The sequence below is a fragment of the Azolla caroliniana genome, unplaced genomic scaffold (genome assembly GCF_043228905.1).
Source record: "Azolla caroliniana isolate FFs.n. ecotype wild unplaced genomic scaffold, voAzoCaro1.0.p SCAF_5, whole genome shotgun sequence".
NCBI classification, from domain to species: Eukaryota; Viridiplantae; Streptophyta; class Polypodiopsida; order Salviniales; family Salviniaceae; genus Azolla; species Azolla caroliniana.
Genome location: NW_028230440.1, coordinates 20,382,966 through 20,403,636, shown reverse-complemented (window position 1 = coordinate 20,403,636; position 20,671 = coordinate 20,382,966). Strand labels below are relative to the sequence as shown.

The window sequence follows — 20,671 nt, the reverse complement described above, 5'->3', positions numbered from 1 at the left end:
TGAAAATAATCGAACCAAGGGCATCACACAACTCCTTGATCTTCAAGGTATAGCCGGTGATCGACATGTCCCTCTATTGCATGTTGTTTAGCTCCTGTCAAAGGTGGAGTTTTTGTGCAACCGTATTGGCCGCAAAAATCTTCTTGAGATTTCCCCAAGTTTCTTTCGGCGTTTTCGAATCTTGAATAAAGCCGAGCATGTGGTCATGAACACATGACACAAGGTAGTACAGCACACGGCTCACGGCCTGCTCCCATGCTAGGTAGTCGGCGTGTGTCGGGTTGGGTTGCGTTTCGTGACCTCCCTCGATGTAGCTCCAGTAACCTTGTCCAACAAGGTACCGATGCATCTTGTACTCCCAAGATGCAAAGTTTGTTCTATCGAAAGCCTTCTCAATGGGAAGAGCGCTTCCCGTTTGAGTGTTCATTGTCAAACTTCTTCTGCTCTTGATGCGAATTGTGCAGATCGTTGCTATAGCGATCAGTTAGTTCTCTCTTAATACGAGCCTGAACACAACACGTGTAAGGGCGAAGGGCTTGGATCAAGCTACCACGCGCTCTGATACCATGTGAAGAATGAGAGTCGTGGTTGGTGCAACGGAAGCGATTGTGTCTATGTGAGTGCAGTAAGACAAGAGAGAGAGAGAGAGAGAGAGAGAGAGAGAGAGAGAGCTCTAAACAAGAAAAGTGTATATTACATCCAACAGTTACTCAGTTACAAAAGATTGGTTTAAATACCAACTAGTCTAGGGCAACTACCCTTTCTACTAATTACAAATCTATCCTAGTAAGTTGTCCACTAACTAGTGTGAACATTGTTCCAATGGGAAGTTGATTTCGATTCTCAACAGGTTTTCTACTAGACCATGCTTCTTCAAGTGTTATTATTTGCACACTTGTAGTTGGACTTCTATTAATGAGGTAAACTTTAATAAACACTGCATCAACCCAAAAGCGAGGCATATTTGTCTCATTTAGCATGCATCTAGCAATTTCAGCAATCACTCTATTTTTTCTCTTTGCAACCCCATTTTGTTGGGGTGTATACCTACATGTGAATTTCCTACGAATGCCACAGTCATACAAAAAAATTGAAAACTCGAGAGAGAAATATTCTCCCCCGCCATCTGACCTTAATATTTTGATATTTGCATTAGACTCCTTTTCAACCTGATTTTTTAATATCTTGAAATAATAGAATACATCAAACTTATTCTTCATAAAATAAACCCAATAAGTTTGGATTTTTTAATATCTTGAAATAATAGAATACATCAAACTTATTCTATCTCAAGGTTTGTATTGTCGTTTCCAAAATTTTCGACAAGTATAAGGCCAAATAGGATTGAGTTATGAGTCACTTTTTTTGAATGAAAGCTAGATTCAATATTTAAGCATGGCTTGGAAGTTATTTGCGTCATGGTTAATGAGGTCATAATGGAGATTCGGTTATTCATGATAGAATGTTTTATCTTATTTCAAGTGTAGTCTTATGTCAATGAACTTGGGCATTGTGAGTTTTATAGAATATTGGGGAATCACTACAAACCCTTATAATATAGAGCTTAATTGGTTTGGGCCAAACCAGTTTAGGCTTATCAGGTTTAGAAACGGTTTAGGCCAAACTGGTTAACCCCTTAACCGGTTTAGAAATCGGTTTGGCTTGGATAAGGCCAAATTGATTAAACCTAAACCGAACCGTTGCCGATCCCTACTAGACGCATAAATGCTTGCCACCTTGCATTATCGCCACTTGAATCATGTCATTTGATGATCATGCATTAGCATGTGGGACAGGATCATTTCATGATATTATTTGTGTGGCCTAGGCCAAATATTTACATTATCTATATAGTAAGACAGGTACAATCTGTACTACCAAAAAGAAGACAATCAAGAAGCACTACTATTGTACAAGAGAGACTAAACATAATCTAAAAAAAGGAGAAACAGAGAGACACACACACAAATAGATAAGAATAGGTCCACATGAGACAATATGATGCAAGAAAGGGAGAGAGATAGATAAGCTTCCAAAGATCAAATATGAAGTACGGGGCCAAAAATGGAACATGTTTACATTAGTACATATGAACTTGAGTAGTGGCTCTCAATGTTCAACAATTTTACTAAAAAATATTGAGAGAGGGGTAGGGCCGGGTATACAAAAATACATGTTACCATCACCCCCATCTCTACTATTCCTGTATCATGGGGCAAGTTGTTCACTATATCTTTCACTAAATGACCAATAAATCCATTTCTTTCCTCTAAAAAATCCTCGCATGATTCATTGAAAATTCACAAGGCAGCACAAAAAAGATCCACAATTATTTCCAAGTGCCATTAGGCATAACTGCATATTTTTACATGCAGAATCAATTAGTTTTTGTCTTAATGACCGAACAAAATTATTTGATACCAGGGAGAAAATTGGAACAAGCCTCCACCGGTACAAAAAAGAAAGGGAATGTCAATTTCAATGCTATAGAAAAGCTCGTCATCTCATTTGTGTTTGCATTTCAAAAGAGACTATATAACAATTAAATTTTCTACTTTAGAGCTTCTTTAATCTCCACAGCCACATCCTTTGGTGGCTTGTCCGCATGCAAACTAACAGCAATTCCTTTTTGTGCATAGTAGTCAATCACCTGGAACCATCATAAAAGTAAGTTAAGAGCCAGCTTTCTTCATCAATCTGAACATCCAGCCTAATTAACGATTTTCAAGCCATTATTATTGTTGTTTGTTTTTTCCTCAACAATGTCAATAGTAAATACCACATTCCAAAACTACAAGTTCTATTTTGCACCCATCTTCGATACTTTCAACAACATTATTGTTATTTATTTGTCCTCTTTTTACAATGATGAAATCTCCAAGCATAGCTGAAACAGACTAACACTGAAATTATATTATTAGTTCATTGTGGTTTTTCCATGATGATGTATGTAAGTAAGCAAAATGAGACTAACGATGTTGACATCTTGTGATGATAAAAAGTATTAAAAACTATGTGGTATTATTTTTCAGAAAACACAGATCCAATGGGTAATATCACCAAATGTCAAATATTTCGTTCAAACTAAGTATAGTTAAATTTAATTAGGTATTATGCAACAACATGAGCTAGCTTTATTACGGTGAAGTGTTTCTACATCACCAAATGTGGATCTCGCTTTAATTGATTCATGTGATAATGATAAGAAGTCTACGATGAATCGATCATATTCATTTCTTGTCCAAACTGTTTTACATACATGAACAAAAATTTCTTACATGATAATGATAGGCATATACCATGGATCAACCATTCTTGTATCTCTTTTTGCACACATGAAAGCCTCTAATCTGACATATTTCATTAGAACTTAGGAGTTTCACATACCGGTTGTGTTTGTCTATGGAAAGCCTCTAATCTGCTTTTCAATACTTCGGCATTGTCATCCTTCCGTTGAATAAGAGGTTCCCCAGTTATCTAGGACACATAACACCAATCACCAAACAGTGTTTTTTTATAACATGCAATGATGCTGGTTATGTAATCCCTCATGCATATATCCTCTATAAGATAAAAACATTGAAACTCACATCATCCTTGCCAGACACTTTTGGCGGAGCAAATTTTGTATGGTATGACCGACCACTTGCAGGATGGATCCAACGGCCTGTTATTCTCTCCTCTAGAATCTGATCCGCAATCTCAAAATTTAGAACTTTGTCAATCTTTACTCCTTTTTCCTTGAGCATAGCATCAAGCTGTATGATAACCAAAATAAAAATAATTGTATCAGCAAACCTCAATAAGAGTACAGAAGCCAAGCAAAGGTAATATACATATTGTGCTTGAACATTAAATGTTTGTTAATATATATTGTGCTTGACAGAGGCCAATCCATGTTATATGCATAGAACCCAAAATAGAAACCTTTTCAGCTTGCGGCACAGTTCGTGGAAATCCATCAAGTATAAATCCTTTCTCACAAGACGGTTTCTTTATGGCCTCATCTATAATGCCCACCACCAATTCATCTGATACAAGCTCCCCCTATAGTAACACCACAAATTAAAATTAAAATTGATGAAGGAACCACTGTAAGAGAAAACGATTTTCTCGTCTCTGCCCATGATTCTTTTCTTCTGTTAAGTGATCATTTTCTTGGATGAGCTATCAGCTACCTTTTCCATTGTTTCCTTAGCTTTCAATCCCAGGGGTGTTTTGGCTGCCACAGCTGCACGAAGCATATCTCCGGTTGCTAAATGGCAAAGACAATACTCATCTTTCAATAATGGAGATTGAGTTCCTTTGCCACTTCCAGGAGGTCCTGAAAAGAAAATTAAATTGATGTTGTTTACACATAAGTTCCTCTGGAGGTGGGTTATTCATATATATAAGAAGCATATACATTCACCGATGTTGTTTAGTTAGCTTTCATACACATTACAGTCTTCTATGAGCCATTATATGGCTTTCTAGTAGTACGTATCCATAAGATAATCTAATCATTATCCGCAAGAAATGCATGCATTAGTGTCATATAGTTAGCTTGAGTCTCTCATACAAAGTAGAGTCTTGCTGCATGGGATTCAGATTTCAATATTTAGTAATTATAATACAATGGCATCATCTATTCCACAAGATATGCATACACTATAGCATTCTTCAGTTAGCTCTTTCTTGAATAACCAAGATTTCTCTGGCCATATATAGCATAGTATCAAACCATTAATTTAAATGAATGCAAATGGTAAGTGCTGACAATATTAATACCATCATCCACTCCATGACAAATGTATGCAGTTGTGTTCTTTATTTAAGCTCTTTGGCATCAGAATCCTCGAGTAAATTTATCAAAATAATCCTAATGAATTTAAAAATTAAGAAAATCCCTGATTTATTTCTAGAATAGCCCTCCCCCTCTTCCTAAAAGCTCCCTAAGTCTAGGATTAACACCAAATGTCTTATCGGACAGGGTTAACAACAGCATAAGTACCAATAAGAATCACGCGTTTATCGGGCTTGGGGGCACATTTCATCCTTCGAAGCAGCTCAGTCATGAGGTCAGGTGTGGCCACATCACCCAAATCAGCTGAAGCAGAGGCCATTATAAGAGGAAAACCTGATAAATGGTGAAACTGGGGAGAAGATTTAAAATAAGAAAAAAGTCATGGAGATAAAAATTGACTAAATAGAAAAATAATCATTTGAAAACCAAATTAACAAGAAGAAAAATCATTAAAATAGATCAGCTAAATTGGGGGAAACCAATTTGCGCAAATTGGAAGCAAGGAAATCCATTTAAATAAATCAATTAAAAAGAAGCTTTTCAAAATAATTAAAAAATTTAGAAAATTCATGAAAATAAATCAAACCAAAAGGATTTGCTCTTTTTAAAAAACAAGAGAGGCTACAACAAGGGGGATAACGGAATAAACAAAAACAAAAATAAGATACAGAAAAATGAAGCAAGGGAAAACAAGAGAGAGGCCATTAGAAACAACAAAGAAGGCAATGAAAGGAAAATATGATTTTTATAAAGAAAATACTAAGAGAGGAAGACAGAGAAAACAAGTCAGAAACATAGGTGGAGGCCATTAGAAACAAGAAGCAGAAGAAAGGAGAGGTAAGAAAAACCAGAAAGAATAAATCAATAGAAAACATAAGAGAAATAGCAGTCAAAACAGGAACCCAAATTGGACAAGTGAAACAATTGCAAAAAGACAGAACAAGGCATAAAATCCATGTAAAGAGAACTACAGAGAAAACCCAAAACCTAGAGAAAGATAACTGCAGAAAGAAAAACCTAAATCTAAAGAGAGAGAGAGAGAGAGAGAGAGAGAGAGGGGCAGAGACAAACCTGATCTGAGATGGAGAAGGAAGAGTGTTAGGGTTGAGGTAGCAGCAGCAGATTATGTAGTAGGAGTAGTACTAGTAATGGATCTGCAAAGAATGTAATGTTATGCCCTACTCTGCCAAAAAAAAGTTCATGAAAGAGGAGCAGGAGGAGTCCATAGCATTATAAGATCCCCAAAGTCTCTCTCCACACAATTTGTCCCACTCCAAAGTTAGAGTAGTAATTGGACCCCATCACTTTAGCATGCCTTCCCTGCCATTGGTCTCTTCGCCGATGATCCATCGCACCTTATATAGCCTCAATCATTCATCACATCTCATCGCATCTTATAGCCTCGATCGATCATTCATCATTCGCATCTTATAACCTCGATCATTCATCGCATCTTATAGCCGTGATCGATCATCGCATCTCGTAGCCTCCATCATTCATCGCATCTCGTAGCCTCTCTATCTATATGTGCATTCGCTCTAACTTTGGGCTTGCGCGTGAACGCCCTCCTGGGAATGTTGAAATAGTCGTTCCTACTCCTTGGGCACTATCGAACAAGTGATTACTAGAAGTCAAGATCTCGGGTCCTCGCAATCTCGTCATGTTGCGCCTCTGCTACTCCCCTCCATCCACACATGCATCTGCTACTATCATTCTTTATGCCTGTCTCGCTGTATCATTCTTTCCGTTTTGATTACTAGAAGCCGAGATCTCGGGTCCTCGCAATCTCGTCGTGTTGCGCCTCTGCTACTCCCCTCCATCCACACATGCATCTGCTACTATCATTCTTTATGCATGTCTCGTTGTATCATTCTTTCCGTTTTGAGGTTGTGTTCTCGTGTTGTCCTTTCTTTTCTTTCCTAGTGTCTGCATCCTCCTACAATGGGCCGATGGAGTTTGATGTGTTCACGTGACACTAAATTCCGTTTTGTTTGTGGTTTGACAACTTCTAACTTGTGCCCATTGAAGTGTTTGATATGATGTGTATTCCAATGGCTAATCCAACACAACCCTTGCTACCCATGATGGTAGCGGATGTGTGTCATCCTCATACATCAAGTACTATACCTATAGGTATGAATGTAGTCATGTGTGTGAATTTCCTACATCTATGAGTGATTGTTGTGGCACTCCTCACAATTTGAGATGAATGGTGAATGCTACCATTATGATAGATTTTCACTAGATTCAATGGTCTAGCATGATAACAATCCAATACATTCAGTATAATTGATGTGATGACCTCCCCATGTCCCATGACAACATTGACTACACATGCCTTAGGAGGCCCCTAGTTGGGGCATCGATCTTGGCTAATCCCTATACCATATCTTGCTATGTTATTATATTTTCATTTTATGTTGGATTTTTTTTGTGGCTGGTTATTATGAGAATATGGATAACATCATTTCTACGAAGGTATTTGCCCGCGTTTACCTTAGTTAGCCCATAATAATGAAGCTATGTATATATGTTTACACATATAAGGTTGATTATGTAGTTAGGATATTGTGCTTCTCATTATCCTTCTACATTGAAGGAATGGATCCTTTATGTGTAAAGCCTATGACTATTATTCAATGTGTTGGTTGGTATGTCAATAAAGTCCAAAAGCAATACTCTCCATGTTCAACTACGGATGTGTACCACTCACAAATGTTTTACCACTTACTTATCAACCCAATAATTGGTTTTGTGTCCAAATAATGGGTGATACTCACAAAATCATCTCCTCTGCACCATTAGTTACACATCAAACATCATCTTGATCATATATCAACGTGAAGCTTGAATTAATCTTAGCTTCAATGTTGCTTTCAAAGGTTTTCTCCTTTGCCTAAAAACATTGTGGGGCTGAAATAGATTTAAAACTCTTGCATTTATTAATTCTTCACGTTTCCATCTCTTTTGCATCAATTTTAGCATGTTTATGGAGTAGCACGTTATTTTCATGTTCTATTTGTAACCATTTTTAAAACAACAATATGTTCATTTCAGTTATGATATAAAGTTGAGAAGATCATAGCCATAGCATGTACAATAAAAAGAAATGTACGCAATCCCGAGTAAAGTTATAAACTTGAAGAGAAATGTGCGTCTAACAAAGGGTACAAGAATCAAAATACACCAAGCTGATGGAAATACCAAGTGTTTCAAATATAGAGATCCTTGTGAAAGTATGTGCATATGTTCTTTTGACAATGCATATATATTGTTATCAATATGGACATGGACTTTTACGTATCATTTGATGTATGTATACGGTCATCTATTTGAATATGGAATTTATATTCATAACGGAAGTTTGCAATCGTTTCTTTTTGAAAGAAACTTATATCACTTATGATGTTGTCTAACTATATATGGTAAATTGTGTGAACTTGCTTTTCTTGCCCATTCTCTTCCATATCTCATAGTGTATGATTTTAATTGGAATACTCTTTTTGTCTATTTGTATGTGAGAACAATATATTATTTTGGCAATGAATAAAATGCCAAGGGTTGTCCAATATAACTATGTTTGAGGAAGTTCCTCCCATGAATCATTTTGTGGGTGTATGAACAAACCACCATATTCTAAAAGAAGTTACAAGAATTGTGACCTATTTATTTGTACTTTATTTAAATATTGATTCATATCCTTGTAAGGTTCTTTTGCATCTTAATTGTGAATTTTATTTTCTAGGTTTTTTTTCCAAGAAACCACAAATTCATAAAACTATTGAGTTCGGCCCCATTCATTGAAATTCCAAACTTACTCTAACAATCATGCAATTTTTATTTCAAACAAATTTAGACACAATGAATTCACACCTTCCAAGGACTAGCTCATGTTCATATCTTCTTCAAGTAAGTAGCCTATGAGTCAATGTTTATATTTGAACATATCATTGTTTGTCTTGCAACAACTAAACAAATTATAGGACACACATTACGCATGTCAAACTACAACTGCTTAAAGTCTATTTCTAGAACCCCATTATAGTTGTCATCAAATTAATGTGTACAAATATCATTCTTCACATTGAAGGTTGTAGAGGATATGAGGGAGTTTGAGAGCCAAGTGGAATCATCATGGGTTCCAACAAGATCGACAAGCTTTGTTTGTGTAACAATTTTTGTAAGTAATGTATTCTAATGATGCACAATCTATCAATATGTTGTGCTTATAATGCAATCTTCATAATTGTAGTAATTCTTTAGCTTTACAAACACATTTTCAAAACTTGCATTCCAAATTCTATTGATGTAACGTTAAAATGCTTCCCCAATCACTTGTAAAATATGAAGGACAAAAATACATTTCTGGTCCAAGAGAAAAGAATTCATATCTTTCTTGATCGAATTTGGCACATTTTCTTCAATGTATGAATGGTTCAACTCTAGACATAGTCGCGTGACCTCATTAGCAATAGTGTGTACAAGTAGAACTAGTCTTTTCTTTCTCCACTTGCTCCTTTGTGTTGATTCATGACTGCTTGATGATGCTTTACAAATGTGGTGTACAAGATTCCCCTTTTTCTTTCTCGTTTGGTTCATTTGTGACTTGACTTCCCATTATGCCAACCTCTTAATATGCACGATTTTCCTACTTCACCATCTCTCATTCGATGTTAGTAAAACAACAAATTTCATGCAAAACACAGTATGGCATAATGGCTTTATAATTTCAAATGTAATGACGAACCAACTTTTAAAAACCAATGCAATCTGCATACAACAAAACTTTTGATTAGATCTTTAATTGGTTGTTTGTAAAAAGAAATGCATGGGCATTTGAACACTCAAAGATGTTATATGTAGACATATATGTATAATAATGTACCCCATAGAGAGAGGATCAACAACACTTATATACTTCGTATGATTATTTTCATAAAATGAATTTGTCTTTTTCTTAACTTTCACGGTTTACAAATGCCTCTCGAAGTCCAAATGCATACTCAGTCCCTCGCAATATAGAATATGGCAAGCACAAACATGAAAGTGAAATGTTTTGATGTATTTGCATAATGACATTTTATAGCTTTCTCAATGAGATTTTGACCCATTTCACACAACATAATAAATATTCTCCTTTCTACAAATTATTGTGGATTTCACTTTTCGTGGATTGTTGTCGCATATGCTAGTACAAATAAAATTGATCTTGCTTTCATTTCATTGTTCTCTCATGATTTCATGATTCTCGACAAATTTCCAACAGAAGTCACCTTCCTCTTCCTCTTTTTATCTTTGCTTGCCAAACACCTCTCCATCTTCATGATCTTCTTTTTCTTGATTGTCTCACACACAATGGCTTGCTTCAAAACATTAGTACATCTTTCACTACTTTTTGATGCATGTTGCATTGAGCCAAAGGAAACATGATATATATTTTACGTAACCCACAATTGAAAACGTTGCGTCGTCTCCTAAAATAATTTGGGTTTTCATGGTTTATATGCACCTTTCTCAAGTAGCATTCCAAAGGTCATAGAGGTGGGGTGCTAAACGTATATCCATTACTTTCTCAATTTGTTTTGCTACATTAGCAAAAGGGAATTTCATAGCGATGCATGTAAGATAGATTTGCACACTCTTGTAAATGATATGATAGCAAGGGCATAACACTTACAAATCAAACAACACTCTTGGTTACTCACTCCTTCCAATGCGCATTCAAAAATTGCCTCTTGATGCTTGACCAATTCTTCATATATGAATGCAAGATTTTCTCTCATGTATTGGGCCTAAATTTGCTATAGTTTAATTGGATATGAATTCACATGTGTTGTCTCGACTCTCAAGTAGTCATATATGTGCACAGTTGATGAATGCCACATATATGACTACTTGAGACAACAAATGTGAATTCATATCCAATTAAACTATAGCAAATTTAGGCCCAATACATGAGAGAAAATCTTGCATTCTTTTGGTTACACATTCATAAATTTGTCTTTTGATTGCTTACGGCTATAAATATGATTAAGTAATTGATTTACACACTATAACTAAATTAGCCTGATCAATGAGAGAAACATTAATGTATGTATCTTCGACAATTGATGACATAAATAAGCACTCGAATCCAAGAATGATTAGCTTGAGGGATCGTACTAGACATACTTGGCTAAACCTTCAAAACATACTCTAAAGTTTTAGTCACTTTCTCATTCTTCATACATTCAATAAGCACCACATAGCAAGGTTGAATATCTTAACTTTTCCAAAATAAACATTTGATTGCTTTGGACATAGTAAAGTCTTACACTTGATCATCATATGTTTCCATAGGTTAAAGAACAATTTTCATGAAGATTCTAACCTTAATTGATGCCTAAATTTCTTTATAGAAGATCATCAAGTAAGGTAGAAATTTGTTGCACCGTCCCTGGACTATCGAAGGATCACTTTAGGTTTCACAATTTTAGAATTAATTGAAGTCACATAGCTGTATATGAGGCCTACCTCTTGTACATATGACACCTCTTGTATTTCTTCCTAACTAAAGGGGTAGCAATTTATATGGAAAAAAAGTCAACTTATTCTTGATTTTTGGTAATGTGCAAGCATCCATGTTGCACTTGATTATTTGGAGATGAAAACGGTATCTCACCAAACCCTTTGGTAATCATCAAAGTATTTTGAAACTATTTGAGTTTTTAACGAAGTACAATTGTGCTAATCCTGAAGACTTCAATACAGATCTCATGTGGTAGAAAGATGCCTTGACATAGAAAATATACCACACGGGGGTTGAATGACAATGATCAAGCTTATCAAGAACCACAATGAATGGATTGATCTCTTTATGTATCAAGTTGTGGTTCGAAGAAGACAAGGAAATATCTTCTACCTCAAGCTATGTGTTTCATCCATAAAGAATTGCATAATTTCAAAGATTAGACCATTAAATTATGTATAATCAATCAACAATATGGAGGTTATGTGCATAAGCTCTTTAATGGGGATAACTCATAATTTTTGTAGCACCCTTCTAATAAGAAATGTCCAAAATTTTAGAAAAAGTAAAATAAGTTTCCCCCCCCCCCAAAAAAACTCCTTCCATTAGTTATAAAATTTTACATATGCGATTAATATATACAAATCCTTGTAGGGACGCGATAGGTCCATCTTATGTGGATGCCCACCGACTCAATAAAGGGGGAGGTCGACCATTGCTGGATGAAGGCTAGTCGTTGTCTTTCAACTCCATCGAAGTCGCCCTTGAGGCCATCATATTGGCTTTTTAGAGAAGCTACAACTTCACTCCATATCTCTTGCATTAACACTATTGGTTGTGCGGTTTGGTTTGAGAAGACTCGTCTACATCGTTGTTTCCGTAGAGTCCAAAGAGTTCTTGGGCTGACCAATTCCAACACAACTTGAGATTTGGCATTGATAGGAGTTGCATGGACATTGTCAATGGTGGAGAAAAAAACCTCTTGTGTTTTTATCACCAAAGTCATCCCCTCCTCTTGATGCTCATATCTGACAATTGGGGCCTGACATGATAGCCAACATATATTTCCCCACTTGATTAAGCCTTGCACTTGGCATAATTGCAATAAGCGGCCAACCCCCTGCCATATTCGATGGGACTCTGGGCAGTCCCACAAAGCGTGTCGGATTGATTCTATTGCATTTGGGCACGCTACACAATTAGGAGAGCTAAGGTTCCCACACTGTCATGCACCAACCGATAGTGACCTATGTATTAATAGCCATTAGAAAGTGGTGATTCGCCGTGTGTGTTGTTGTTTCCAGAATTTTTTCCAAAACTTGGTGGTAATTGTGTGAGGAACATGATATGTGTGCCAGACCTTTGCAACAGTCGGCTCTCGGGCAGTTTGAGGAGCTAGAATATGGCGACCCAATCTAGTTGTGAATTGAAATAAAGGGATGAGTTTGCTTCCTTGCCCTGTGTAAGGATAGTAAAATAAGGTTTAGTTGTACGCATTTCTACTCAAAGACATTTACTTTAGGTTAACAACATATCCTTGTTAGTTTAGTATGTTAGTTACAAAATTCTAGTTTGTTACTGCATATGTTACTACTAGGAATTGGCAAGCTCGGCTCAAGCCTGAACTGGACTGTTAAACCGTTTTTAAATGGTTTGTTAGTTTGGAAATTTGGTTTGGTTCAATTTAGGCTTGAGCTTTCTTAATTAGTTTGGGTTGGCTCAAGCCGAACTGAACAAATTTGGGCCAAACCAGTTTCAAAACTTGTTAAGGCTTTATCAGCTTGGCTAAAATGGTTCCTAACATGTTTAGGCTTAACCAATTTGGTCAAACTGGTTAGCGTTAACCAGTTTTGGAACTAGTTCAGTTTAGGTTTGGAAACTCCCAAACCGTTGTTGTGAAGATTTTCAGAAACGATGAGAAAATCGGGGAAAAAGGGGCAAACGGTTATGTGCTATGTGTACACATGAAAGGGGTGTGAAGTGCACATGTACAGATAGAGGAAAGTACATTGAAAGGTAAGAGAGAGATGGAGTTAAAAATGTGTGTAGGGAGTTGATGTAGGACATGGCTCAATGTTGACAAATCAATCAAGGCCTTGAATTTTAGCAAAGGAGAGGAATATTTGCCTCATTTATTGTAAGTGGCATCTTCCGTCCCTTTTTCTATAAAAAGGGAGAGGGGGTGCTCGTAAAAAGGGCTCTTTCTTCTTAAGTTTTGCTTTGGGTACTTGGATCTCTCTCTCTCTTCAAGCTCCCATGCCCCTTCCCTTCCTCTCGAGGTAGCGGAGTCAAGACCGTGTGAGGCCTCCGTTCGCTTTTGCGAACCCGAGTGCTCGCCGACCGGAGGCTTATCCACGGATAGCTTCCGCCCGCGTTCGCCACAGTCAGCTCGAGAGCTTGCCTTTCGCGTGGAGGAATGCAAGATTTGCCAAATAAGGTGCATTTAAAGGGGAGTGTGTTGGAGTCACCATTGTCGTTGAGTACTTCGCCCCTCTTACCTGTTGTCACTCGCTTTGTGTTGGGAGACAGGTCTCTCCGGATGGGAAGGGAGAAGAACAGTGCTGACGAACAAACTCGGCCGAGGCCGAAACGGTATGAGGAGTACACGGCTACGGAGAGCCGGATGATACAGGCCCGGTGTGAACCGGATGAGTAGTACCCGACTACGGAGAGCCGGATGATACAGGCCCGGTGTGAACCGGATGAGGAGTACCCGGCTACGGAGAGCCGGATGATACAGGCCCGGTGTGAACCGGATGAGGAGTACCCGGCTACGGAGAGCCGGATGGTGCAGAACCGGAGGAAGAGACATATTCGTAAATATGTTTCTAAGAGCCCATCGAGGCTATATTTGTAAATAGCCGAAAAGTCATATTAGTATAAATATGACTTAGGGCAAACTTTTAGTTGTTGTTGTCATTTTTCTGTTTTACACGAAATCAGAGTGCGTAACTGTACAGAGAGAGAGAGAGAGAGAGAGAGAGAGATCGAGGTCGTTGCCTCTGTTGTAACCGCCGCCTGTGGCGAAGATCGTGAGCACGAGGTCGTTGCCTCTGTGGACTCACTGTTTTGTACATTCTTACATAGTGACAGTTTGCAGCCTGTGGACTGCCGTGGTTTTTCCCCTAATTTGGGGTTTTCCACGTAAACCTCCTGTGTAGTGTGTGTGTATCTTCCTCTCCTTTGTGTCGTGTTTTATTTCCCGTTTTTTGTGTATCATTCTACGCTCGGTTGTGGCCGAGCGTCGCGCATAAGGATCGTTGGGTTCTCCTTTGTTGTAGCTAGCTCTATGCTGCAATTGTGATTAACATTTTGTTCCCCTTCAAAAATTGAGTGAAGTTGGTCTCCCTTTTTTGTGGTAAAATCTATGTTGTTGTTGCATCCGGTGCTTTCACGATCGCTTGGAGACTGTAGGCGCCACGAGAGGAACGTTGTTCCCTGTGCCCGTTGGGCCGCTTTGATCTACGCCAACAAGGGGACAAACTCGCCAAGCTCACCGTTGTTGTCCGCCAACCAAAACTTGCCACGCGCTCGTAGAGGTCGGCAAGTTGAATCGAGGTTGAACCTTCCAAGTTCAGGGAGCCGCCAACTCGTCTAACAATGAAAGGTTCGACCAAACCCCGAGCTTGTAGAACTTTTATAGTTCAACAAGCAAGCCCCAAGGAAGGGTAGTTGTTGGCCTAGGCCGACAAACAACATGTTGTTGTTCGCGATCGACAGACGATCACCACCGATCAGCTTGCATAGTCGATCAACCGAGCAAAGACCAGCCAACCATCGAGCAACCGATTTCGTACTAGCCATCAAGCCAAAGCAACCGGTTTCGACGTAAAAGTAGCTCACCCGCTTCCAACCTCCCTTGTCCGAGACCTTGGTGGTTCAAGCCAACTGACTCACAAGCGGGAAAATATCGCGACACCTTTTAAGGCCAAACCAGTTTGGTTTGGACAAGACCAAACCAATTAAGCCGAAACTAGACCATTGCCGAATCTTAGTTATTGCCATGACTCGTGTGACATATTGAAGACCTTTAAATTGACACCATAATACACAGAACAAAGGCATCAAATACTCCAAACAAGAGAGAAATAAAGTCTCGTCATATATAATTGGCATAAATCTTACATGATTTATTTACTTCATGTGCAACATTGATTGCATTTACTAGTACTATATTGTTGTTCATTGTGCAAAACATCTCTTTGGACAATATCTTGAGGTAAGCAATATTTATTAACACCAAATTCATATGTCACGACTTTATTCTAGGATTTTGCAAATGAAGTTGGAAATTATCTACATCCATATACTCTCTTCCATCACAAAAACCTATAAATCATGTCATTCAACCCATATGCTTAGGAGGCTATCTGCACAAAAACAAAAAAATGACCAATGTGAAAAATCACTACAAAATTCTGCATCAAAGCAGTCCATTGTTCCACCCACTTGGAGACATGCACTCAATAGTAGAGAAGTGGAATTTTCAAATAGTTTGTTTAGGGCATGGCATGTCTTCAATAGTACACAAAGTCGTTATTATCATCATTATATTATAACCATTGAAACATGTACACTGGTAAAACATATGTCTGATATGGCCTAGACTATATGAAAGGGCTTTGACAAAATCCTGGAACTATGATGTCTAGCAATGTCTTTGAGTCTCCACCAATAAATATGTTGAGCAGAGTTGGGCACAACAATCAAATGTATAATCCTATTGAAGCAATCTAAAATCACAAGTAACAAATGAAATCCTTGAGAGATGGCCGATCGATAATGAAATCCTCATAAATGGATATATGGATCAGGGGGCATCAACGAAGGTTCCAACTCATAAATTATCCATAATGTGTATTGACGATCTTCATATTGGTTCTATTGCTTGGGGAGGGGAGCCTCCCTTTCACCAAAATAACGTCATCACTCTTTAAAACGGCATAATTTGAGAAAAGATTACTCATGGGTTTAAGGTCACAAAAAGTTTGTCAGAATTCAATGTACAAGGGGTGCTTTCTTTTCATAATGTTTTATCCTGATCAACAAAACAACAAAATTTCAAATTGCAAATATCATGATTAGTTTTGAAATTGTTAATTTGTTACATGATGGGTGCCCACAACTGCAAACATGTTATTGGTTCCTCAAGAGCACCAGTCAGCCATGCATTTTTCAATGCAGTACATGTATATACACAAACATTCAATTTGCCAAGGCAACCCACCTGAAGGAGAAATACTAGGAAATCCTCTGCTTCATTGGTTCCTCCTAAGGTTCATTTACGAATCTGCATATACAAGAGAAACACCAAACCACCATCAGAAAATAGAGTTGCATCATGAAATCCCTGAGCACATCAAGAAGAGACGACGAAAAGAACTCGCCTTTTTTTGCATAAGATTGAATCATGCTCTTCTCATTCCTCACATGCCATTTTGAAACATAGAGATTGTGCCTTCTTCTAATGCTATGTGACTTCCAGGTTTTCATCCATTGATGCCAGCTGCTTTGGCAGTTTAACATTCAAGACTCCATTCAAATGTTTTTTTGCAGCTTGACCCCATTTGATAGCTGACACGAGAGAGTCCCCTAAAGCTCCAATACCTCTTCGACCCACTAATTTTACTCCAAGATTATCACACAAGAAGATTAAGCGCATTGTGTCCCCTCCCTTAACCTCCATTAGATCCAATGCTTGTTGCCGAGATATCATCGTGTAAAGATGGAGATGCTGTTGTTGGTGCACATGCAATTGTTGTTGAGACAAAAGTCGTTGCGGTAAAGAAGGGTGATCAATGTCATTAACTTTCTTACTTGCACCCATACCAATCGCTACCCGCAATAATACATATGAATTGAGCTCACTAGTTCGAGGGTCAAAAAGCACTGAGAAGCTTCCGGCTTCTAAATCAGGTTCACGAAACAAGCCTGCCAAAATCATGCCGTAACTTTGTGTATCCTTTGGCATTGATCGTTCAACTTCAGCAACAGACCGCTGTGAAGCTTGGATGGTTATGTTACGCGCCTCCCTCAAACCACTGAGAAATGCACCATGCATTGTTGCCGGGTACCTACGGATGGTAGCTTCTCCAGCAAAGAAAAGCCTACCATCACCCACACTCTCTGCTAAGACATCATAGTCATCACCTGAGGCCCCAACCGCAACATGGGAATATGATCCAAAACTGAGAGGGTCTCCTCCCCATCTTGTACATACTGTCTGGATAGGATCTGGAACAGAAATTCCTTGAGGTTCATATATGCCTGGTAATTATAACAGAAATGAGTAAATTGTCAATATCGAAGTTGCAAAGTTTACAGTGATAACACTAATGTTTTATACCCATTACGTCATGGGTTCATGACTAAAGCAATGGATTTAACATGCACTCCTCACAGATTAGAAGCACTTTTCTCCTAACCAAATTACAAATAACACATTTGTCCTAACAAAAATGGCTTAAAATTTTCCTTCTCCAGATTGAAAAAAGGCAATACTGGTGTAAAGTGTTCTTTAACCGTAACCCCTTGGAATGGTCAACACATAGTTCATAGCTTACAAGAACATGACACCCAAAAAATGGCTTTAACTATAATTCTTTTGCCCTAACAAATGATGCATTTTATGGGTTGAGGAAAATGCATGGGTAATAACCTTACCTCTTAGAATGGTTAGGACACGCTGAATCGCTTCCGTAGGATGCATAAGTTCAAACTTGATTGCTGCTTCCCCTGCAACAAGAGCCAGCAAGAGGGGGCCACCTGATACTGCCGCATAACTGTAAAAAAGAAAGAATTCTCCCCTTCGATCTGAGCTTTCCGCAAGATGCCCGAATGTGTCTACATCAGAACCCCAAAAAACACGAGGAAAAAGCATAGCCACCTTATTTAACAATCCAAAACCGAGCCTCTGTATTGCATCAAGTTTTCTCTGTGGGAGCTCTGGCTCAAATTTAATCATCTTTTGCTTCAACACTCCCAGAGGCACAGTACAAAGGACCATATCTCCTTCGAAAACTTGATTAGATGTTATTACCTGAACTCCGGTAGAGCCATAGCGAATTGTATGTACTTGTTTACCATAAAAAATAGGAATACCATCTGCAAGCGCTGAAACCAACCGAACATTCCCACCAGCAAGAAAGCAATGATCACCCCCCATCTCATATGGATCATCCTGGTCCCAATATGCAAGTGAAAGCTCGGAAAGAAGACCTGCATTTGCATATTCAAGGTTTGCAAGGTGCCAATCAAACAATTGCCTTTCAGCTACAACTTCAGCAACCTTGGCATCTTCTCGCAATGTTTCTAAAGTTTCACCTAACGATATTGATTCAGCAATCAACCCCATTTTCTCTCTTAATAGGCTAGACCTATCTAAGAGCTTATTGAATTGAGCCTCAACCTTTGCATCCACATCTATAGCCAAGGGTGAACCATCAGGTTGATATAAGGGGCATTTCTCGCGGATCTTGTGCAAAGGGGCCGAGATCTGCCTAGCAAGTACACCTAAAGGGTTACCATGCAACCCTGTTATGACACTACCTCCAAGGTCAGCTGCAGCAATATGGCCCCCTCCTTCCATTTTCCTAGTGTAAACACGCCCTCCAGGCCGACTTCGTCCTTCTACTACTGCAACCCGATGGCCAAAAGCCAAAAGCTGGCGGGCTGCTGCTAATCCAGCTAGCCCAGCCCCAATGATAATGACTGTGGACTTAGTTTCATCTTCTGGTATCAATGCTTTTATAGCTTTTGATACCCCAAAATTGATATAGCCATAGGAGGACAAGAACTTATAGGCTACCCCTACCAGGACCTTATGTTGAATTCGGATGTTTTCCATAACCTGAGCTTCATCTAACCATGTATTAACACTCTCTCGCCATCGAGCAAGAATATGGTTTCTTACTTCTATATAATTGTCTTGCTCAACATCATCTATGGTTTGCATGACCCCAAATTCTATCTCTTCTTCGGTTATGGAATCTTTGGGGAACCCGATGGAAGCAGCAATGGAGGCTTCTTTCTCTTTGTTTTTGTCAGGATCCAAAGGCTTCTTTTTCTTGCCTTTTGTAAGATCAGAAGCGCCACCAAGATGGTTTTCAATGACGGGATCTATAAGATTCTCATCATAGCTCAAGCCTCTTGCTTGTTGCCGAAGAGCTCTCACACTCTTACCAATTCCAGTAAAGTTCCCCCCTCCTCTTCCTCCTTCAAGCTTTTCATCTATCGCAATCTCGGTTCGTTTTCTTTTCTTCTTTACAAAGCTGTTAAGATCATTCTCACCTTCTCTAGATTCCACCCCACCCAGAATAGTTTCATCTTCTTCTTTTACTTCCTCTTCTGAAGCAATTCTTGGATCATCCGAGTTACTTCTAGAGACTTCCAAAGCCTTAACATCCTCTGTTTTGACATTATTCTTCTCTGAGGTGAAATCGGAAGAAGTATTCTTCTCAAGAATGTCACTTACCTGATCTGTTGTCGTGACTACTGCTTCAGACCGAATCGGAGTTTCACCATCAGCTCCCACATCTTCTTCGGGGGACTCTTCTTCTTCTACTACTACTACTTCTTCTTCTTCTTCTTCTTCTCCGAAGAGGCTACGAACTGTCGAGTCCATGAAGAAAAGAACGCTATCTCTCGCTCTCTCTCTCTCACACACACACACAGAAGAATCCCCTGTTTCGTACAGAGCCTCTGCTCGCTCTCTCTCTCTCTCAGAGAGAGAGATAGAAGGATCCCCTGTTTTGTGCAGACTCTCTCTCTCACACACACACACTCTCTCTCTCTCTCTCTCTCTCTCTCACACACACACACACACACCCACTCTCTCTCTCTCTCTCTCTCTCACACACACACACACACCCACTCTCTCTCTCTCTCTCTCTCACACACACCCACTCTCTCTCTCTCTCTCTCTCTCTCACACACCCACTCTCTCTCTCTCTCTCTCTCACACACCCACTCTCTCTCTCTCTCTCTCTCTCTCTCTCACACACACACACAAAGAAGTCTCTATTTTTTTGGTGAGAACACATATGTAATTATGTATATGTATCAATAAGTGTGTGTGTGTGTGTGTGTGTGTGAAAAACACAACTTACAATGGGTGTGTGTCATAATGGAGTATGGTCACCCGCTAACTACACTCTATGTACATATATATATATGGGTAGCAGAACATATGTATTGAATTGCCAATAGGCAAGACGAACACTCCACCGAGGCAAAAAAAAAAAACATTCCACTTGCTCTAACAAAGAAAATTGCGGTCGTACTACTCCGGCAGTGTTGCCTTTTTCTACGCCCATTTTTTGGGCAAATTTAACCGTATATGAAGGTTATTCTGAAAATGAAACCGTCAATCTTCACGA

At 38.8% G+C, this 20,671-nt stretch overlaps 2 protein-coding genes across 3 annotated transcripts; both read right to left on the bottom strand.

Moving 5' to 3' along the window:
• Positions 1-2,345: 2,345 nt before the first annotated feature.
• On the bottom strand, positions 2,346-5,974 carry LOC147864389 (adenylate kinase 4-like). Of its 2 annotated transcripts, none has more exons than XM_087320283.1 (7): positions 5,858-5,974; positions 4,994-5,135; positions 4,179-4,324; positions 3,928-4,047; positions 3,591-3,758; positions 3,388-3,477; positions 2,346-2,650 (listed from the first exon to the last, which is right to left on the bottom strand). In XM_087320283.1, the coding sequence occupies exons 2-7, from the start codon at positions 5,103-5,105 to the stop codon at positions 2,552-2,554; spliced, it is 735 nt and encodes a 244-aa protein (XP_087176409.1). In that variant the 5' UTR covers positions 5,106-5,135; positions 5,858-5,974; the 3' UTR covers positions 2,346-2,551. The 2 variants fall into 2 exon arrangements, with proteins under 2 accessions (XP_087176409.1, XP_087176410.1); XM_087320284.1 differs by having other exon boundaries at positions 4,994-5,119; positions 5,858-5,958.
• A 10,288-nt stretch (positions 5,975-16,262) lies between these two features.
• On the bottom strand, positions 16,263-19,993 carry LOC147864388 (protein FLOWERING LOCUS D-like). Its single transcript, XM_087320173.1, has 3 exons — positions 17,958-19,993; positions 16,682-17,561; positions 16,263-16,584 (listed from the first exon to the last, which is right to left on the bottom strand). The coding sequence occupies exons 1-2, from the start codon at positions 19,915-19,917 to the stop codon at positions 16,765-16,767; spliced, it is 2,757 nt and encodes a 918-aa protein (XP_087176299.1). The 5' UTR covers positions 19,918-19,993; the 3' UTR covers positions 16,263-16,584; positions 16,682-16,764.
• Positions 19,994-20,671: the final 678 nt, after the last annotated feature.